Raw genomic sequence first — 16,791 nt, 5'->3', positions numbered from 1 at the left:
GGGTTAGACCCGGGGTCTAATTCAGGATATTGCCGAATTGTGTCATAGATCACCATTATATTATATTTTCTTTTACACAAACTGATATGATTTATTTTCCTACAAATACTTTAAAGGATTTAAAATGAAAATAATAATGTAATTAAAACTGATATAAGTAAAAGAGCACTAACCATTTTTTTACGCAATTTCATTACCCATTCAATATGGCAGCAAATGACGACGTCACGGCCACATGGCATATACGTTGAAGTCGAAATCGTTAATTCGTCAAGTTGAAATAGTGAATTCGTGAAGTTGAAATCGCAAGTTCATGAAGTTGAAATCGTGAATTCGTGAAGTTGAAATCGTGAATTCATGAAGATGAAATCATGAATTCGTGAAGTTGAAATCGTAAATTCACAAAGTTGAATTCATGAAGTTGAAATCGTGAATTAGTGAAGTTGAAATCGTGAATCCGCGAAGTTGTAATCGTGAATTCATGAAGATAAAATGGTGAATTCATGAAGTTGAAATCGTGAATTCGTGAAGTTGAAATCGTGAATTCGTAGTTGAAATCGTGAATTCACGAAGTTGAATTCATGAAGTTGAAATCGTGAATTCATGAAGTTGAAATCGTGAATTCGTGAAGTTGAAATCGCGAATTCATGAAGCTGAAATCGTGAATTCGTGAATTCCGTATGTTGAAAACGTGAATTCACGAAGTTAAAAATGTGAATTCTTGAAGGTAAAGTCAGGAAATCATGAAGTTGAAATTGCACTACCGGTTTTTCGCAGAGAGCGACTTCGAGTTTATACAAATTTACCTTAAATTGGACAATTTTAATGGATTCATTATGTTTTTGCTAATTTCAGATCAGTTGATTACGTTCGACATTTGAAGCACTTATCATACATGTATATGTATGTGTTGATATTGATTACAGTGATATTAAAAGGTCATCTGCACTAGTGAGTTATTTTATCTCTAGTTATCATGTAAAGTTACATACAATATGATAATTTAGATGCATGTATATAAAGTTTACATATTTTAGAACTAATCACATGTCAGTGTGAATTTTAGTGAAAATAAATAATTTTATTTAATTTTAACAATGAATGGATTTCAGCTGCTTGGATTACTTGTGATAGGTTGTTTTTCTAGATTAATTATAATACTGCACGTTTGTAATGTCAGTTGTCATTGAACAATCGTAACTTTTATATAGACAGATGTTGTCAATTAATATAGGATTTTCATTTTTCTTCTTATATTTTGGAATATTGCTGCATTGCTAATTAAGAGAGATCATTATGGTCTTGTATGAATCAGTGTTTGAAATTTACCTCCCGCCAAGCGATTTGGTTCCATGCTCCAAACCGTAAAATAACCTCAGTCTATATAATCTTCAAAAATAATGATGTTAGTATCATATACTGAACAATGATACATAAATTTAATTTTGTTGCTCAGATAACTTCTTCCGTGGTCGAGGGGTTAGAGTCGATGACTTCTAATCCAGTTACCTCTCTGGCGTGGGTTCGATCCCCGGGAGATGCTTTGGTAGTTTAGCGCGGAGGAAGGTAGTTTAGTACTGGTGTAACTCTCCAGGAACGATGGTTAGGAAACTACCCGCCTATATGACTGAAATACTGTTGAAAGGCGTAAAATGAAACAAACAAACAAACAAACAAAGATAACTTCTTTTGCTTGAATATGTGATTCATTAATTACGTGAATTCAATGTGAAAAAGATACTAGTTATCTGGCGTATAAGTGCCTACACAATTGCATTTTGTTCTAAAGGAACTTTTCATTCATTTTAACGCAATATAGTGCAGTTGTTAAATATTAAAAAGCAAAATGTCAGAGGGAAGGTGATGAGGTTGTACTTTTTTCGTTTTAACATTTTCTTTGTCGAATATGTCAAGTACTTGATTCAATACTAAAATGTCGTTTAAAAAGAAAGCCTTGTTGATGCTAGTCTGTCTCATTGCCAGTAGAACTGTCCATTTTTGATAATATTGTACAAACAAATTGAAAGCAACCATGTGATTTTTTCAGGCACATTTGTCATTGCAGTGGACTTTCATGAACATTCAAAACAAAGAAGCCGTACGAAGCGATTCTTATTCAATCGATATCAACCTGACACCCATAATGGAAATATATCTCGTATGTGAATAGTTATCTATGTTTTTTTAGCTTTCAATGTAAGTATGAAAGGTTAACACATCGTATGATAAGAACATACTTCAAGAGTTAAGAAGCTGTGTATGTTGTCCCTTTCCATGTCTAAACTTTCGCCACAGCTATATGACCAATGTTTATAATGAAAGAAATTATTAGATACAAAACAAAAGTTGAAGGAAAAGGCTTCCCAGTAGTTTAAAGAGTTGTTGTTGTTCAACTCATCACATGCAATTAAAAGTCGCGTTGCCATTATCCGACAATTAAACACTTTCGGGGCGTTGAAGTGGATTGGTATACAATGGGCACATTTTTCATAAGTATTTCAAATATTGATAAAAACAATATGATTGTACCATTTGAATATTCTTATAATATATTTTTGTAATGAAAATGTTGATAGAATTATAAAGGATTTAGAAATAACATTTATATGATGAATAATGATATTTCGTTCAGACTAGAAAATTTATGATCGTCAATATAAAGATATGTAATATCGGACCATGTATCTCATAATTACCAACAACATCTATGTATTAGTATGTCATGTTTAATACTAAACACTGTTAACATACCCGCAATTATTTATAGAATTATAACATTTCTTTATAGCAATTCATATTGACCTCTATCATCCATTTTTGAAAATATATTTTCTATTACAAAAAAGTCATTCCTCAAGTATAGAAGATTGAATAGATATTTTGTGATTGATATGTTTGTATATTTTTCAAAATGATATTAAAAGCTCCTTGCCTACCTTGATCACTTATTATTAATTAAGCTCTTTGTCTACCTTGTTCACTTATTTGTTGCAAGTGAACGATATCCCACTTGCAGACTCTACAAATCCTTTATTTTTCTTATCCTAGTGTACAAGTTTATCTAATTACCCTGTAAATAATAATATAGTCCAACATTGATTTGAGTGAAAACTGTATTGTTTTCCAATTCAAGTATGAATTTACATCATCTAACAGACACAGTGTTTATAGCTTGATAATTGTTAGAAATTATTGGAGAAAAAACTTACTCTGTATGTAAAGTTTAAGGTCAGAGACTTCTAAACACGTGCCTCTCACCGCTGTATGTTTGAGTTGCGCCAGCTTGGGATGTTTCATGTAAGAAAGCTATACATCCCGCGGAATGTAGGTGGTTCTACGCAGGTGCCCGTTTGTGCCTGAAATGATGTAGATAAAGGCACCTGAGGTCTTCCTCTACCAGTAAAGCTGGAAATGACCTATACTGTGTTAAACCCAACCAAAGAATAAAGTATGTAAAGTTAAATTCCAACGGAGATGTCACTTTATAAGACTTGAAATAGAACAGTATTTAGAAAAATATAATTCAATTTTGACTTTAAACATAATATCGGAACACATAATCTTTTTTCCCAGGATGTTGTAATTGCGATGATTTGGGTAATGGTACATCGTGTTATGAACGGTGTAGAAGTGGTATCCAGAGAGACGATTCCGAGCACTGTACATATGAAATGTGTTCAGTAACGGTAACTCTCATTATAGGCAAATTTTACCTTTTATCCAGGTAAGTCATTATAATCCTTATTTGAACCAAAATCTGAGAGGCTTGATAACCTTCAGAGTACATGTAGTATGTTCACAGTAGATGAATTCCGTAATCGGATCTAAAGTAATCAAAATATTCTGTAATCCCTTAGATTATTTGGCATCCTTTAAAAGTTGTAACAGTGATTTTAGGGTTCCCACTGTCAATTTTAAAAACTGGCCTAATTTATCTTTAGTGTAATGTTACATCAATAAAAAACATACGTTGTTACAAAGACAACATTTGCCGTTATGAAAATAATGGGAATTCCGGACCTTCTCGGTCCGTCTTAATTACATATTGATCTACCAGAAGGCCCATTTAAGTCTTATAAACAATATTGTAATAAAATGATTATTCTTAACAACTTTGTCAGTATGAGTCCAATAGGACATCTTAAAAAATCTCACTGTCCGATAACGAAGTCTTCATATCACGCAATTTGCTCTTTCCATGTGTAATGACAATTATTTCTGCAATAAAATGTTACTTCAGGTGCGAAAACAAAACTTCATGCCTTAATAATGTAACAAGTATTGATGACGCGAAAAATAACAGATGTGACTCATTGAAGAAAAGTGACATGGTAGATGGTACAGTTTGTCGTTACTGTTGCGAGTCTTATAACGACGTTTCATCGATAGCATGTTTAAAGAACCTGGAAACTATCATCAACCATACATATAGCCAAAATGCTGGTAAAGCATTAAATAACACCGGTACTTTTTATATTACAATGTATATGACTTTTATTTCAAAAATATTCGTACATGTATAATATGAAATGAATATTTTGTATGATGTAAAAGGTAACACAATTCTATAGACTGGCTGTCAGGATTACCGTCGACTGACATCAATAAATACATTACCGTGCTATGTATGGAGTGCCTCATCTTGCCATTTATTTCTGCTATAGTGCAATTAGGCAGCGCTGCTGACTGCCATTATTAGTTATGTAATTGTATTGTTATATTATTGACAGTTTACAATTTGATTTATAAATCAAAATTACTGTTTATCAAACAACTTGTTCTGAATAAGTTCTTATTGTAAACAAAATGTTCAAATATACATTGTACAATATTTTGAAAAAAAAAAGAAATTATTTTGAATATGTTTAGTGTGGCTTTTGGTTTAAAACTAGCTCATATAACTGATATTACAGATTTAAAGTAAGAAAGAACATCTAAAATCTTAGCAAAATAAAGCGAGATTTCTCAGTTTACGAAATATTCTAGAAAATCTCGAATATTTAGACAGTTAACAAATTAAGTTATATTCTAATTGTGATTTTCGCTTTTGTTTATCTTATTTTTTCTGTTTATTTTATGAGATGAATTTTATTGTGGTTCACGTTTTATAATTAAAACCATGATTGTTTTTCTCTACAACACATATCTATTTTTCAGTAACATCATCTACATCCTTCTCAAGTTCTCAGTCATCTACAATATCTTCAAGCTCTAGATTATCAACAACCTCTCCAAGTTTTTTATCATCAACCTCTTCAAGTCCTCGAAACACGCTTCAATATGCGGAATTAACTTGTGAAACATGTATAAATAGCACCAATTGTAAAATAGAAACTTGTAAAACTAGTGATAACTACTGTGAAAATGTAATCAGTTTTGACAATGGGTTACAGAAAATCATCAAAAAGAGGTTTGTCTGTTTGTTTGTTTGTTTGTTTATTTGTTCGTAATGCCCTTTGCTTTCAAGATTAAACTTATTGTCTAAAATGTTTGGTTGGAAATAATAAGTCATCAGTATTTACTTTGAAATATTGTGTTTTTCAACAGAAACAATAATAGACACTTCATTTATCAAATCTACGAGGATATATGTATCCAATGTTATTGAACATATTTGTATCATAGAGCCTCTTTTGATTTCTTTAAGCTGTTCAACAATATTTGAATGTAAATATGACCACTCAATGAGGAACAGTGAATGCGACCCGACCAATGCTATAAAAAGTAAGAACTACATGACATGTCACTACTGTTGCCAAGCAACAAGAAATTCTCCACCTTGTAATACAGATAATATTCCGAACCATTTGGATTGGTTTGACGGTAAACATATATTACTAGTATATCTAAAACACAATGTTCTTTTCTAGTAGTGTGTGTAACTTCTTAGTGGAATAATGAAGTTTATTATAAATGTTTATATTTGTATTTAAACGAGTATTTAATGATCAGTTAGATTTGAAAGTTGTGCTTATTGAGTTTAAACTGCATTGATTCATGACAAATAATTTGTTTAAAATAGTATTTAATTTTCCTTTCATAATATAGAGCGCACGAAAGTTGTATAAAACTATTTTGATCAACAGTACCATTTGTTCAACTTTGCAGAAAAAACATCAGAAGGCCAATCGTTGAACCCATCTTCTTCATCAGAAACCACACCTGGTCATTCAATAGAACAATCTATGTCTACAGCATTGTTATCTATTTCGTCAGAAGTGCCAACTGGTCACACGACCAGATCTTCGATTTATGCCTCTGTAGCATCCAATCAAACAACACCAGGCATTAGAAATACATCTACTCAAATTTATAACACTTCAACGTTTCCAAATATTTCAAATGCGAATAGATCAATATCGCCGTTGACATTCAACATTACCAAACCATACCCCAATGGGTCTAATACAAGTGTTAAGACGTCACCTTCAATTTTTGTCTCTACTTCAATATCTGAACTGTCAAAATCTACAACGCAGAAGTCTATAAAATCTTCAACCAAAAAATCTCCCTTCACTATATCACCTTCAAAAAGTAAGTATTGGTATTTTTACGATTAATAAGGATTCAGTAAGAACTAGTAAGGATTGTTTAGCTTAGTTTTGGTGGTTGGTCCCTGAAAATATACATTATCAATTGGTAGCGTGCAAGTAAAGTAAAAAATTATTTTCCTATATAAAAACCAACACATCTTCATATTATGCAATACAATGTATGTTTTAAATATCTTTGAAAGAAATAACATATATTTTATCTATTTACAATTACACGAGCTGATTCATCTATGTATACGAATAATGCAATCGTTCATTGACAAACGTTTCTAACAGATCTATCTAATTTAGGTATCAGATGTAAAGTATGCAGTGGACCAGATTTTCTATGCGAGAAGCTTTATACTGACCAGGATTGCGTCTACCCAAATAATTACTGTTTAAATACAGTAAGAAATTATTTAAATGGCACGAGATCTGTAAATCGAAGGTATGTCACAAAGTTTGTTTATGCAGTCTTCCTTGAAAATCCAATACACTGTATCGTCACGTGACCAAGATATGTAAATGTAGTAAGAATCTATGGTTTGAAGTATATCTATAAAATATTACTATACTAAAATATTTATTCGGTTAAGCAAAATTCGCAAAAATGGGTGGGTGTAATTGCTGCTGCTGTTGCTGTTGTTGTTGTCGTTGATGTTAATATTCTGAAAGCCATGATTAATAAATATGTTAATAATGAATCTTTTTTTCTTGTTGAATTGATTACTCAAATCATTTATCTGCATTGAATGTACCTTTCCTACAAAGTGTTTGTAATCTAATGCAAACAACTTTACCCAATATCTCAGTATATTATAATAGCTTATGCTGTGCAAGGAAATGATTTCCAATGCCCTATAAATAAGACTGATAAAAATAACCTCTGCCTTGTTCCCTAGTTAACCTTGACCACAAGTCTAGTATAGAAATGAGAACAGCCTTTCATTTTTTTGTATGATTTCGTTTATATTTACTAAAGATGTGACTATTATACATTCTTTATCCACGTTTTAACCACTCTTCTTAATTGTAGGTGCGATAATTTCCAGAACTGCTACCGTAATTGGTTTCTCGGATCTTCTGATGTTGACAAATGTCGTCGATATGACGAACGTCAGATTGTCACACTCGAGTTTGACTGTACATTTTGCTGTATTCAGGACGGCTGTAACAAACCACTGCGACCAACCGACGAGACGCTTTATAAAGATGTATAATACACAGACAGAGGCATATTAAACACCCGTTTTTAATTCAGATGATGAAAAAAATAATCTTTGCTGAATTTATCCAACACAATTATCTATAAATAAAAACAAAGCAAATATTCTGGCAATAGTTAAATATCACGATGACTGTAAATATTTTAGATTTTTTTAAATTATAGTTATACAAACAAACTTTAAAGAGTTTGTCTTCTAATGTGTTTGTTGTTTTTTTATTATTACGGAAGTTTTATCAGGTCCATATGTTTATATTTAAAAATAAAACTGAGTTACACAGATTATTCCTGTACCCCTCACATGCACAGAAAAAAATATTTTAACCATGTACTAACATGTGTTTTTATTTGCCTACACTATTGTACACTATTGTGTTATTTGAGACGTTTCCTCAATCAGTGTACAGCGGCGATATATGTAATAGAAAGAGCACCGAAACACGATGCTATCTGATTTGTACGAGGGGCGTAGCCCCCGAGTATTAATCAGATTGCCGAGTGTTTTGGTGTTCTTTCTCTTTTGTATCATAGTCAAACATAAAAGCACGTTCCCTGATGTCACAATTTGAAACCCCGGCAAAAATGAACCAATGAACGATCATCTGAATTAGACATTTCTGTCGCTTTCCCTTTATCTGCCGTCACAATATGTAAACCCCAGCAAAAATAAGCCAATCAATGGGCATGCTCTGGAGTGCGGGTAACTAATACCCGCACTCCAGTTAACGCACTGTGCATGTATATGTATACGATTTAACCCTGACACATTTTCAACAGAAAGGTCTCCAAACTATGATACAAATTCTACATAGCTTTTCCCATGGCAACTTACAGTTAATCTTCATAGCGATATAAGGACTTACCATTGTGACTTACCAAATATAAATATGTGTAACAAAGAGATCGGACACATTAACGCTGTAACAACGTTTAAGGCAACATATCTAATGTTTGTACTGAAATAAAGTGTGGTATACGAGGGACGGTCAGAAAATATCCGGACTTTTCATGCTCCTCTCTTTCCACTTGTAGCTATATACACACATTATATATTGGTGAAAACTACATTCATTCGCCAATAACGTGGTCAGTTTATTTTCAATGATAGTTGTGTATACACAGTATTTTGCCCTCTGATATATGATAGGTGTTTCGTCTATCATGGACTCTTTGTTAGAGGAACAACGCTCTGTAATAAAGTTTCTGGTTGCAGAAGGTGAAAAGCCCTGCCACATCTTTCACAGGCTTAGATAAATGTGTATCACGTTCAACGTTCTACAACTGGGTTTCTCAGTTTCGTGAAGGCAGAACAAGTGAGGCGGTGACCCCAACAATGGTAGCAAATGTTAAAGCTGTTGTCAACAAAAATCGTCGAGTAACTTTGGAGGAGGTAGCCAACACGTTTAGCATCTGTAAGGCATCGGCACACAAGATTTTACACGAACACCTAGGCATGAGCAAGGTAAGTGCCAGGTGGGTGCCTAGACAGCTGTCCGCAGATCAAAAGGCAACCAGATTAACCAATGCAAAAGAACATTTAAGTCGTATTAATCGTAAAGGAGATAAGTTTTTGAACCGCATTATCACTGGAGATGAGATGTGGGTTCATTATTCCGAACCTGAGACAAAAGCTCAGTCAAAGCAGTGGAATCGAGCTGGTTCCCCACCTCCTAAAAAGTTTAAGCTGTCTCCTTCGACTGGCAAAGTCATGCTTGTTGCCTTTTGGGATTCACGAGGAATGATACTTACTCAATTCATACCAAAAGGTCAAACTGTCACCTCCAAGTACTATTCTGAAGTAATTTTGAAAAATCTCAGAGAAAAGCTGAAGCAAATGCGTCCCAGGTTAGCACAGAAAAATGTACTCCTTCACGATAAAGCCCCCTCCCATACCGCCGCAGCTACAGTGGAAGTTATCCACTCTTACAAATGGCAATTGTTGTCTCACCCTCCTTATAGCCCAGACCTTGCCCCTTGTGACTTTTATTTGTTTCCAGAACTGAAAAAATTGCTTGCTGGAAAGAAATACAAGACCAGGGCAGCTTTGATATATGCTGTTACACGGTACCTAAAACATAGGTCTACGTCATGGTTCACAGCGGGAATACAAAAGCTTCCACGAAGATGGCAAAAATGCGTAGACGTAGGTGGATATATTTTTAGAAAAAGAGTAGAAAGATTTTTTTTTAAATGTTGAATGGTTTTCGAGAACGAGTCAAAAGTCCGGATATTTTCTGACCGTCCCTCGTAAATAATTGTATGCTAGTATATGTGACGAAGACACTTAAAATACTATAATGTCCACTTTTAAACATGTAATAGCTTTATATGTTAGTCGATAAACCCTATTAAAACGTTACATTACTGCTTACAGCAAAGTTGTCCGAAATTGCTTTATCATACCAATATTTGTTTTCCTTATCGTATTAAAAATGTTGTTGCCTGTTACGTTATAAGTAGATGTATTGATGAAACTGTTCCGATATTAGATAACAGTGAATAAGGTTTCGTCTTAAGACAAGTATATATTCAACAGCAAAGTAATGACAGTTGACACTATTCTTTTTTTTAATTATTTTTAACTATCCAAAAAAGAACAACATGTATCTGTTCTGTGTTTCTCTCCCTATCAAAATGTCAGTTCATTTCTGACAACCGAATGATTTATTTGAGACATGTACATAATACATCGTCGTGCAAATATATATATATTGAAAGTAGAACTAAACAGAAATTGTTCCCGAGATGTGTGCAATGGTATAGCCAATAAATATACATGTATAATATGCCAGTGTTTCGTATTTTTGTTCCAAAATGTGTCATTTTAAATACTTTTTGCACGCTGCTTTTGTAACCAACAGATACAGAATGAACTACAATTCTGTAGTGGTCCTTCTCGGCATTGCGTGTTTACAAGTTGTACAGACTAATTCTAGATAGCTTCCCTGCTAAATAATTAATGAAAATAAATGAATACTTCCCATGAATTGATAACATCAATCCAGCACCGACCATTAACTAATACCATACATCTAAACTTAGATAAGAAAACAGTTTCATAGGTATTCGTAGATGATCTTGACTTTTTTCAACTACATGTATTTTGTCTTTTTTGTTTGGCCTTGTCTGTCTATTCTTTGTAAGCCCTAGGTTTCATATGCACTGCGACCTTTGCATATATGACCTACACACGTTGTTCTCATGACCTCATTTATTTTAATTAAGGTTTCAAAGATTACATGTAATAATACATTGTTGATCCATAATTATTGACCAAGAAGAACTCTCTTTGATCCTTTAAATCTGGAATGTACACACTTTAGCAACAAAATAAGGATTAAGTGATGTTTACGGTTGCTATATATCTTTATATCTTTTTATATCCATTTCTTTTTTCATGAAAATAGATTGCTTCCTTAGCTGGTATAATATTGTTTGAGAGTTATTTCATTTTCAATGTTTTTTTTTTTTCTTTTTGTTTTTTGTTTTTTAGACAAATTGTTGAATTTTATCCAGGTAATAAATTAAATTCGTAAATAAGAACGATTTAGCCTGACGGAATGATGATGAAATCTTTAATATGTCTAATTAAAGCAAATGTACTGCATACGTCTTCATGAAAATAGAAGTGGTTGTGTATGATGTTCTTGTGGATTATATCACTCTCAAAGCTTGTGTTCACACTCATACTTTTGGTTCTCTAATAAGGTAAAACCATCATCTGTGACTCTATAGAAACTTGCATAAACTAGATTTATTGACCACATTGTCTTAAAGCAGCACACTTCCAGATTAATGCTAATTTTTATGAAAATTTTGAAAATGTATTTGAATGTGTAATATTGTAAAGTAACCAAAAGGACGCAATTAACACATTTTCAATGGCACTTACAAACGATGTAAATTACCAAAAGTGGTCAAAATATGCATAAATAGCCTTAACTGCGTCAGTAACGCTGTAGAAATATAGTTGTTAATACTGAAAAATCAGTCATTAATCGCACATTATATCTAAAATATGAATCTTGAAACTTTTTTACTTTTCCTTACATCTTAGTACATTTTTCTCATGTTTGCTTTTATTGAAATATTTTGACTCATCTGGAGGCATGACATGGTACGTTCATGCAAGGAAAACTAATATTCTGACTTATATATCAGTTTTCATGTTTATCTATGCAACCATATCAAACGTGCCCGTGTGTGATTTAACATTCTAATGCAATGCGGTTTTCATTTTCTACGATGATTATTTAATTAGTATCTATAAGTATCGCTTTATTGCATGTACGCAAAATAAATTTGATTATTTTAATTATAGTTTCTTTTTAATTCAGTACATAACGTGTCTATCTTTGTAGAATAAATTAATGTATATGGTCAATCAATTATTAAAATATACCGAAAATACGTAACAACAGCATTGAAAGACAAAAAAGGGATTGAAGATACAAAATTATTGGTTTGTCTTTTTGTCGCGCTTTTTCAAAAATAGATAAAACGACGATTTCAAAGTACAAAGTATCATTTATAATAAATGTTGAGTGGATTAAATTATGTGGTTTTGAATACAAGCCAAATGTATTCATTTATTTAACAAGATTTAAATAAGGCTTAATGTCTTAAGAAAGGTGGTTTAATATTTCAAACGATTAACAAAAGGTAGTTAGCAATGTCTCATAAAAACATTCTTGTTAACAATTTTCATTCGAGCACTATAGAGATATGTATAAGAATAATATATTTTGAAACAGTCATGAACTAAATGTGATGTTTAACAATGATTTTTAATTTGAAAAAGTGTATTCTTCAATATTTTGTTTATATCTGTTATTTATATTCAAGTTGTATTTATCAAAGGTTCAAGGTTGAATGCATAATCATATGGTTCATGTTCTGAATATGTCAAAACACATATTTTTCGTAAGTCACAACGCATTTGGAGAATATACATAATGCGCATACAGTATATTTATCTATGTCAATTCATTTAGAACAAATTGATTTCGTATAAAGATACACTAAGAGTAATCTATTAAAAGTATGTAGCTTTCAACACAAGTCTTCTTTTTTTCATATCAAGAATGATTATATTGTTTATAAATGTTTGATAAGAAAACAAAATTGTTGACTATGAAACACTGAGTCACAAAACAAAAGTCAATTTTCCAAGTGTAAGTACTAAACCATTCACAAGAGTCTGTGATTTCCAATGTACGTTACTTAAAATGCCTATAGATGACGAAGAATGGAAGCATTTCTTCTGTATAAAATTCATCTAGCATATATACACGTGATATAACAAACTTGCAAAAACGTGCTCAAGGCTGCGACTTCGAGTCAGGCAAAAATCATGTACTTGCAATAAGTATACATGTTCAACGTTTTTTTTCAATATAATTAATTAATTGAATGAGAATGAATTAAAATTTGCGCACAACAAAATTAAAAAGAATTCCGATTACAGATACTAGAAAGCAATGTCAATGAGTAATGCTATAACCCGTCAAAAACCCGTACTCAAACTAACCGGAAGATAAATTTGGCTGATGTTTGCATTATATATCTGATCTATACTTGAATATATATCTTATTTTAAAAAGAAACTAACTAATATGTTCGTTTCATTATAATTTTCATTCCCAGATACCAAATTGTTTTCCCTTGTTTCAACCATGTCAATACTATTGGCATGGGCTGTTGGGTATCAAGAATGAATTCCTTGCATTTTTTACACCTGCCCTCATTTTAGTTGTATATTTTACCAACTTGTCAAAACCGTCCGTAGTTCCGTCAATACAGAAATCATTAAAAGCGTCTTCAAGTTTTGACATATTCAAGTGAACGCTGCTTCTACGACGCGCTAACACTCGTGTGTCCATTTTTTGCATTCTTCCATTTTTATCTGTTACTATTGTAGGTCCACTTTTGTTAAAGTCTGTTTGTTTATCTAGAAAATTCTTAATGCGATCCTGAATAGGAGTGTCAACTCTGTGAGTTTCTTTCTCGTCATCAGTTTGACCTAGTCCCAAATTTTGAAATCTTACAGATTTTTCTCTTTGAAGATATGGTCTACCCGGTGTGTTAGTGCGTGTTGAAACACACGGTGAAATTGCCCGAATATCAGGCGTAACAGGCGCTAACAGTGCTTGGTGTTTTTCTGTTGTTTGCTTATAAGATAAATCCTCGAGATCTTTAGAGCGCGTTCTTGCACCGGCAGACTTTGAAATTCTAAGTGGAGTTTCTGTAATAAATGTCTTCATATTTTCTTTTGATTCAGTGGATTTTTCTTGTTCCAACCTTGGCGGAGCGGAAATACGCCCCGTTATACTAAACCGCCGTCTGCTGTCACCGGAAGCTCTACGAATGATGATATCATTGCGGCGTTTGGAGTATCTCTCTTTTTTACGTTCCAAAAGTCTACGTTCTGTTTTAAATGATTTCATGAACGATTCCTTTTCCCTATCTAGATAATAACTTTCCTGCTCAAATTTTGTTTTCAGACCTTTATGTTTATTATAAAGGAGCTGTGATTTTGCTGGCGCGACCATAAACTCTATGTTAATAGTGCGATCCTGCCATGACAGATCTTCAGTCCGTAGACAAAACACTGCCGTTGACATGTTTTTTTCTCCTTGATTTTTGACTCCCCAATTATTCAGATATAACCAACCTGAAAGGAGAAAAGAATCATCTTCCTGCATTAAAATCGTTTTAAGTTTTAAACCAAGCAAAAGACATTGTGCATTTACAATATCGGTCAAGAGCATAGAGACACATTTTGTTTCTGGAATAAATGCATATAATATTCTTTAGAAAATGTAAATATATATTTTAAAATGTTGTATTAATGGATTTAAGAGTATGTAAGATGCTGATTACTTGGAAAGAGTAACGCTGGAAGTGAAGTAATTTGTCATAAGGGTAGCAAAATGTAAACAAATGATATTTAGACTTCTTTACAAAACAAAACACATAACTATACGTATTGCCAAATTGCTATAGTATCAAAATATGACTCAATAACATGGCAAAAGAGTACTCTTTTTGAAAATGTAAAAGGACGCAATTTTTCTTTTAAAAATGCCTGATTAATAGTTGTTTCCTATTTTTTATTGGCTTAGTGGGCCAATCAATACGTCTTTAATCGCGTGAATGAATTTAAATACATCGATACTTTCATGTTTCTTTTGAAACATAAAAAAGAGAATAAGTAATTGGTTACTGAACTTATTTTACGATTATGTTAAAGTTATAACGTATAATGCTGTTTTGTCATCAGTACTAAATGACCTTTTATGTTTGTGAAATACAGAAATATATGTTTGTTTCAATAATTTCAAAAATAGGAGACACATCGGACACTAATATAATTTAAAACGTTCGAATTTCAGCCTGCATTTGGTTTACATACAATAGGCAGTGAAACATCTCTCATAACCCCACTCCGTCCCGCGTGCCACCCTGCCACCCACACACACACACACAGAGAAATACTAACAAACTAGGAAGCATGAACGTTCCTGATATTATGATATTCAAAATGATTTGAATTTTAACCATTTTTACGTGGATATTCAACTGTTGTGCTACAAAGCTTGATAAATAAGATAAATAACAACTGCAAACACCATCTTTTTATTTCGAATGAAACACCATTATACAATCTGCAATGAGATATTTAAACATTGAATTATATGTATTTCTTTTTTGTAAGTTGTCTTGATTATGAAATTTAATAAAATCTTACCTTAAATAAAAATGTTATTCGAAATTGGAGGTCGAAAAGGAAGCCTTTCACAGTATTTTAAACTCCATCTCGTTAGCTTTGTTTTTGGTGTAAATGAAAATAATAATCAACGCGTAGAACCGGGTTAACATTAAAATTATTGAACCGGATGATGTTAATCTTGTAGACTTAAATAAAAGATAATCTGCATTATATCTAAAGATTTTTCTTTTGTGTTTTTATAACCTGTACACTTTGTACCAACCAATTGTTTAATGCTATTAATATATTTTCACTAATTTTTAAGTCCGTAGTGACATTTTGTATACACCTATTCATAGTACATTACTATTATACTTATATTGTTCTTTATTAAGTCAAAGAAAGCAAATTGAAAGCATATTTGATCGGCTATTACCACACTTTATACGAAGCAGTTTAAAGTTAATGCGTTTAGATTAAATAATTCCTTTGCTTTCCTTCTTCTGAACAGTAAACCGATTTTTAAATGTTTTTGTATATATTATTATTAAATTTGGTATAATTTTTCATCACTATAAAAGTTGATGATTAAGCCTTTTGTTAGGATTTCTGGCTTAATTCTAAATATAGAAATGCACGTATAATATATGTATTTTAGAGATTAATGACTTGTAAGATCCACGACTTTTTAATTCTAAATATAGAAGTCTACAAAAATTGACTATTCTCTTTAGTAAAATTAACATTTTTTGATTATCTGTTTTAAGTATATTTAAAATACTTTTGTCTGTAACATCACGGCTGTCGGTACGCCTTACTGGTTTTCAAGGATAGCTAAGCAGAAATTGCCTGCTGATTAGCAAGAGACAGGACCGACCACATATCCCACATGATTTGAGCTGCTGCAGAGAAATGATGATTAATTTTATGTTTTATCTTCAAAATGACTTGGATTAAAATATTTATCACATTACACATTGGGCCAGATTAGGTAATAACGTACGTGTCAATAAATATCAAAGAGATGCCATGCTCAAATTTGATCTTTGGAATTTGATTGCTTTATAGCCTCTTTTGGCAAAATAATTTGTCATCTTGATCCATGCTGGTCGCAAACCCATTATGTTGGTTTTGTCGTGACGCGGCTCAAATAGATAACTGCATTTTTATTATTATCAATGATACTCACCCGAAAAAGCCTAACTCAATCCAAACAGCTTTAATTTATCAAGTACAAGATCAGAATATGTATTTTGTTAAGATATACCGTTTTGAAATGAGATATATGATTAAGATGTCCTTCGTAATTGAGTAAACAG

The 16,791-nt window shown here is 32.2% G+C and overlaps 2 protein-coding genes across 3 annotated transcripts; one reads left to right on the top strand and one right to left on the bottom strand.

Annotated features, from left to right (window-relative positions):
- Positions 1 to 1,015: 1,015 nt before the first annotated feature.
- On the top strand, positions 1,016 to 7,940 carry LOC132727626 (mucin-2-like). 2 transcript variants are annotated; one of them, XM_060713198.1, is made up of 9 exons: positions 1,016 to 1,134; positions 2,048 to 2,158; positions 3,574 to 3,724; positions 4,241 to 4,443; positions 5,158 to 5,410; positions 5,648 to 5,823; positions 6,109 to 6,534; positions 6,846 to 6,984; positions 7,573 to 7,940. In XM_060713198.1, the coding sequence occupies exons 1-9, from the start codon at positions 1,098 to 1,100 to the stop codon at positions 7,754 to 7,756; spliced, it is 1,680 nt and encodes a 559-aa protein (XP_060569181.1). In that variant the 5' UTR covers positions 1,016 to 1,097; the 3' UTR covers positions 7,757 to 7,940. The 2 variants fall into 2 exon arrangements, with proteins under 2 accessions (XP_060569181.1, XP_060569180.1); XM_060713197.1 differs by having other exon boundaries at positions 4,241 to 4,464.
- A 3,149-nt stretch (positions 7,941 to 11,089) lies between these two features.
- Positions 11,090 to 15,789, bottom strand: LOC132727630 (uncharacterized). The gene is made up of 2 exons (XM_060713203.1): positions 15,512 to 15,789; positions 11,090 to 14,434 (listed from the first exon to the last, which is right to left on the bottom strand). The coding sequence occupies exon 2, from the start codon at positions 14,382 to 14,384 to the stop codon at positions 13,446 to 13,448; it is 939 nt and encodes a 312-aa protein (XP_060569186.1). The 5' UTR covers positions 14,385 to 14,434; positions 15,512 to 15,789; the 3' UTR covers positions 11,090 to 13,445.
- Positions 15,790 to 16,791: the final 1,002 nt, after the last annotated feature.

This window comes from Ruditapes philippinarum, unplaced genomic scaffold (genome assembly GCF_026571515.1).
Source record: "Ruditapes philippinarum isolate M1 unplaced genomic scaffold, ASM2657151v2 ctg662_1_1_1_1, whole genome shotgun sequence".
Taxonomy (NCBI): Eukaryota; Metazoa; Mollusca; class Bivalvia; order Venerida; family Veneridae; genus Ruditapes; species Ruditapes philippinarum.
Note: the sequence above shows the minus strand (reverse complement) of the source record. Positions and strands in the feature narration are given on the sequence as shown.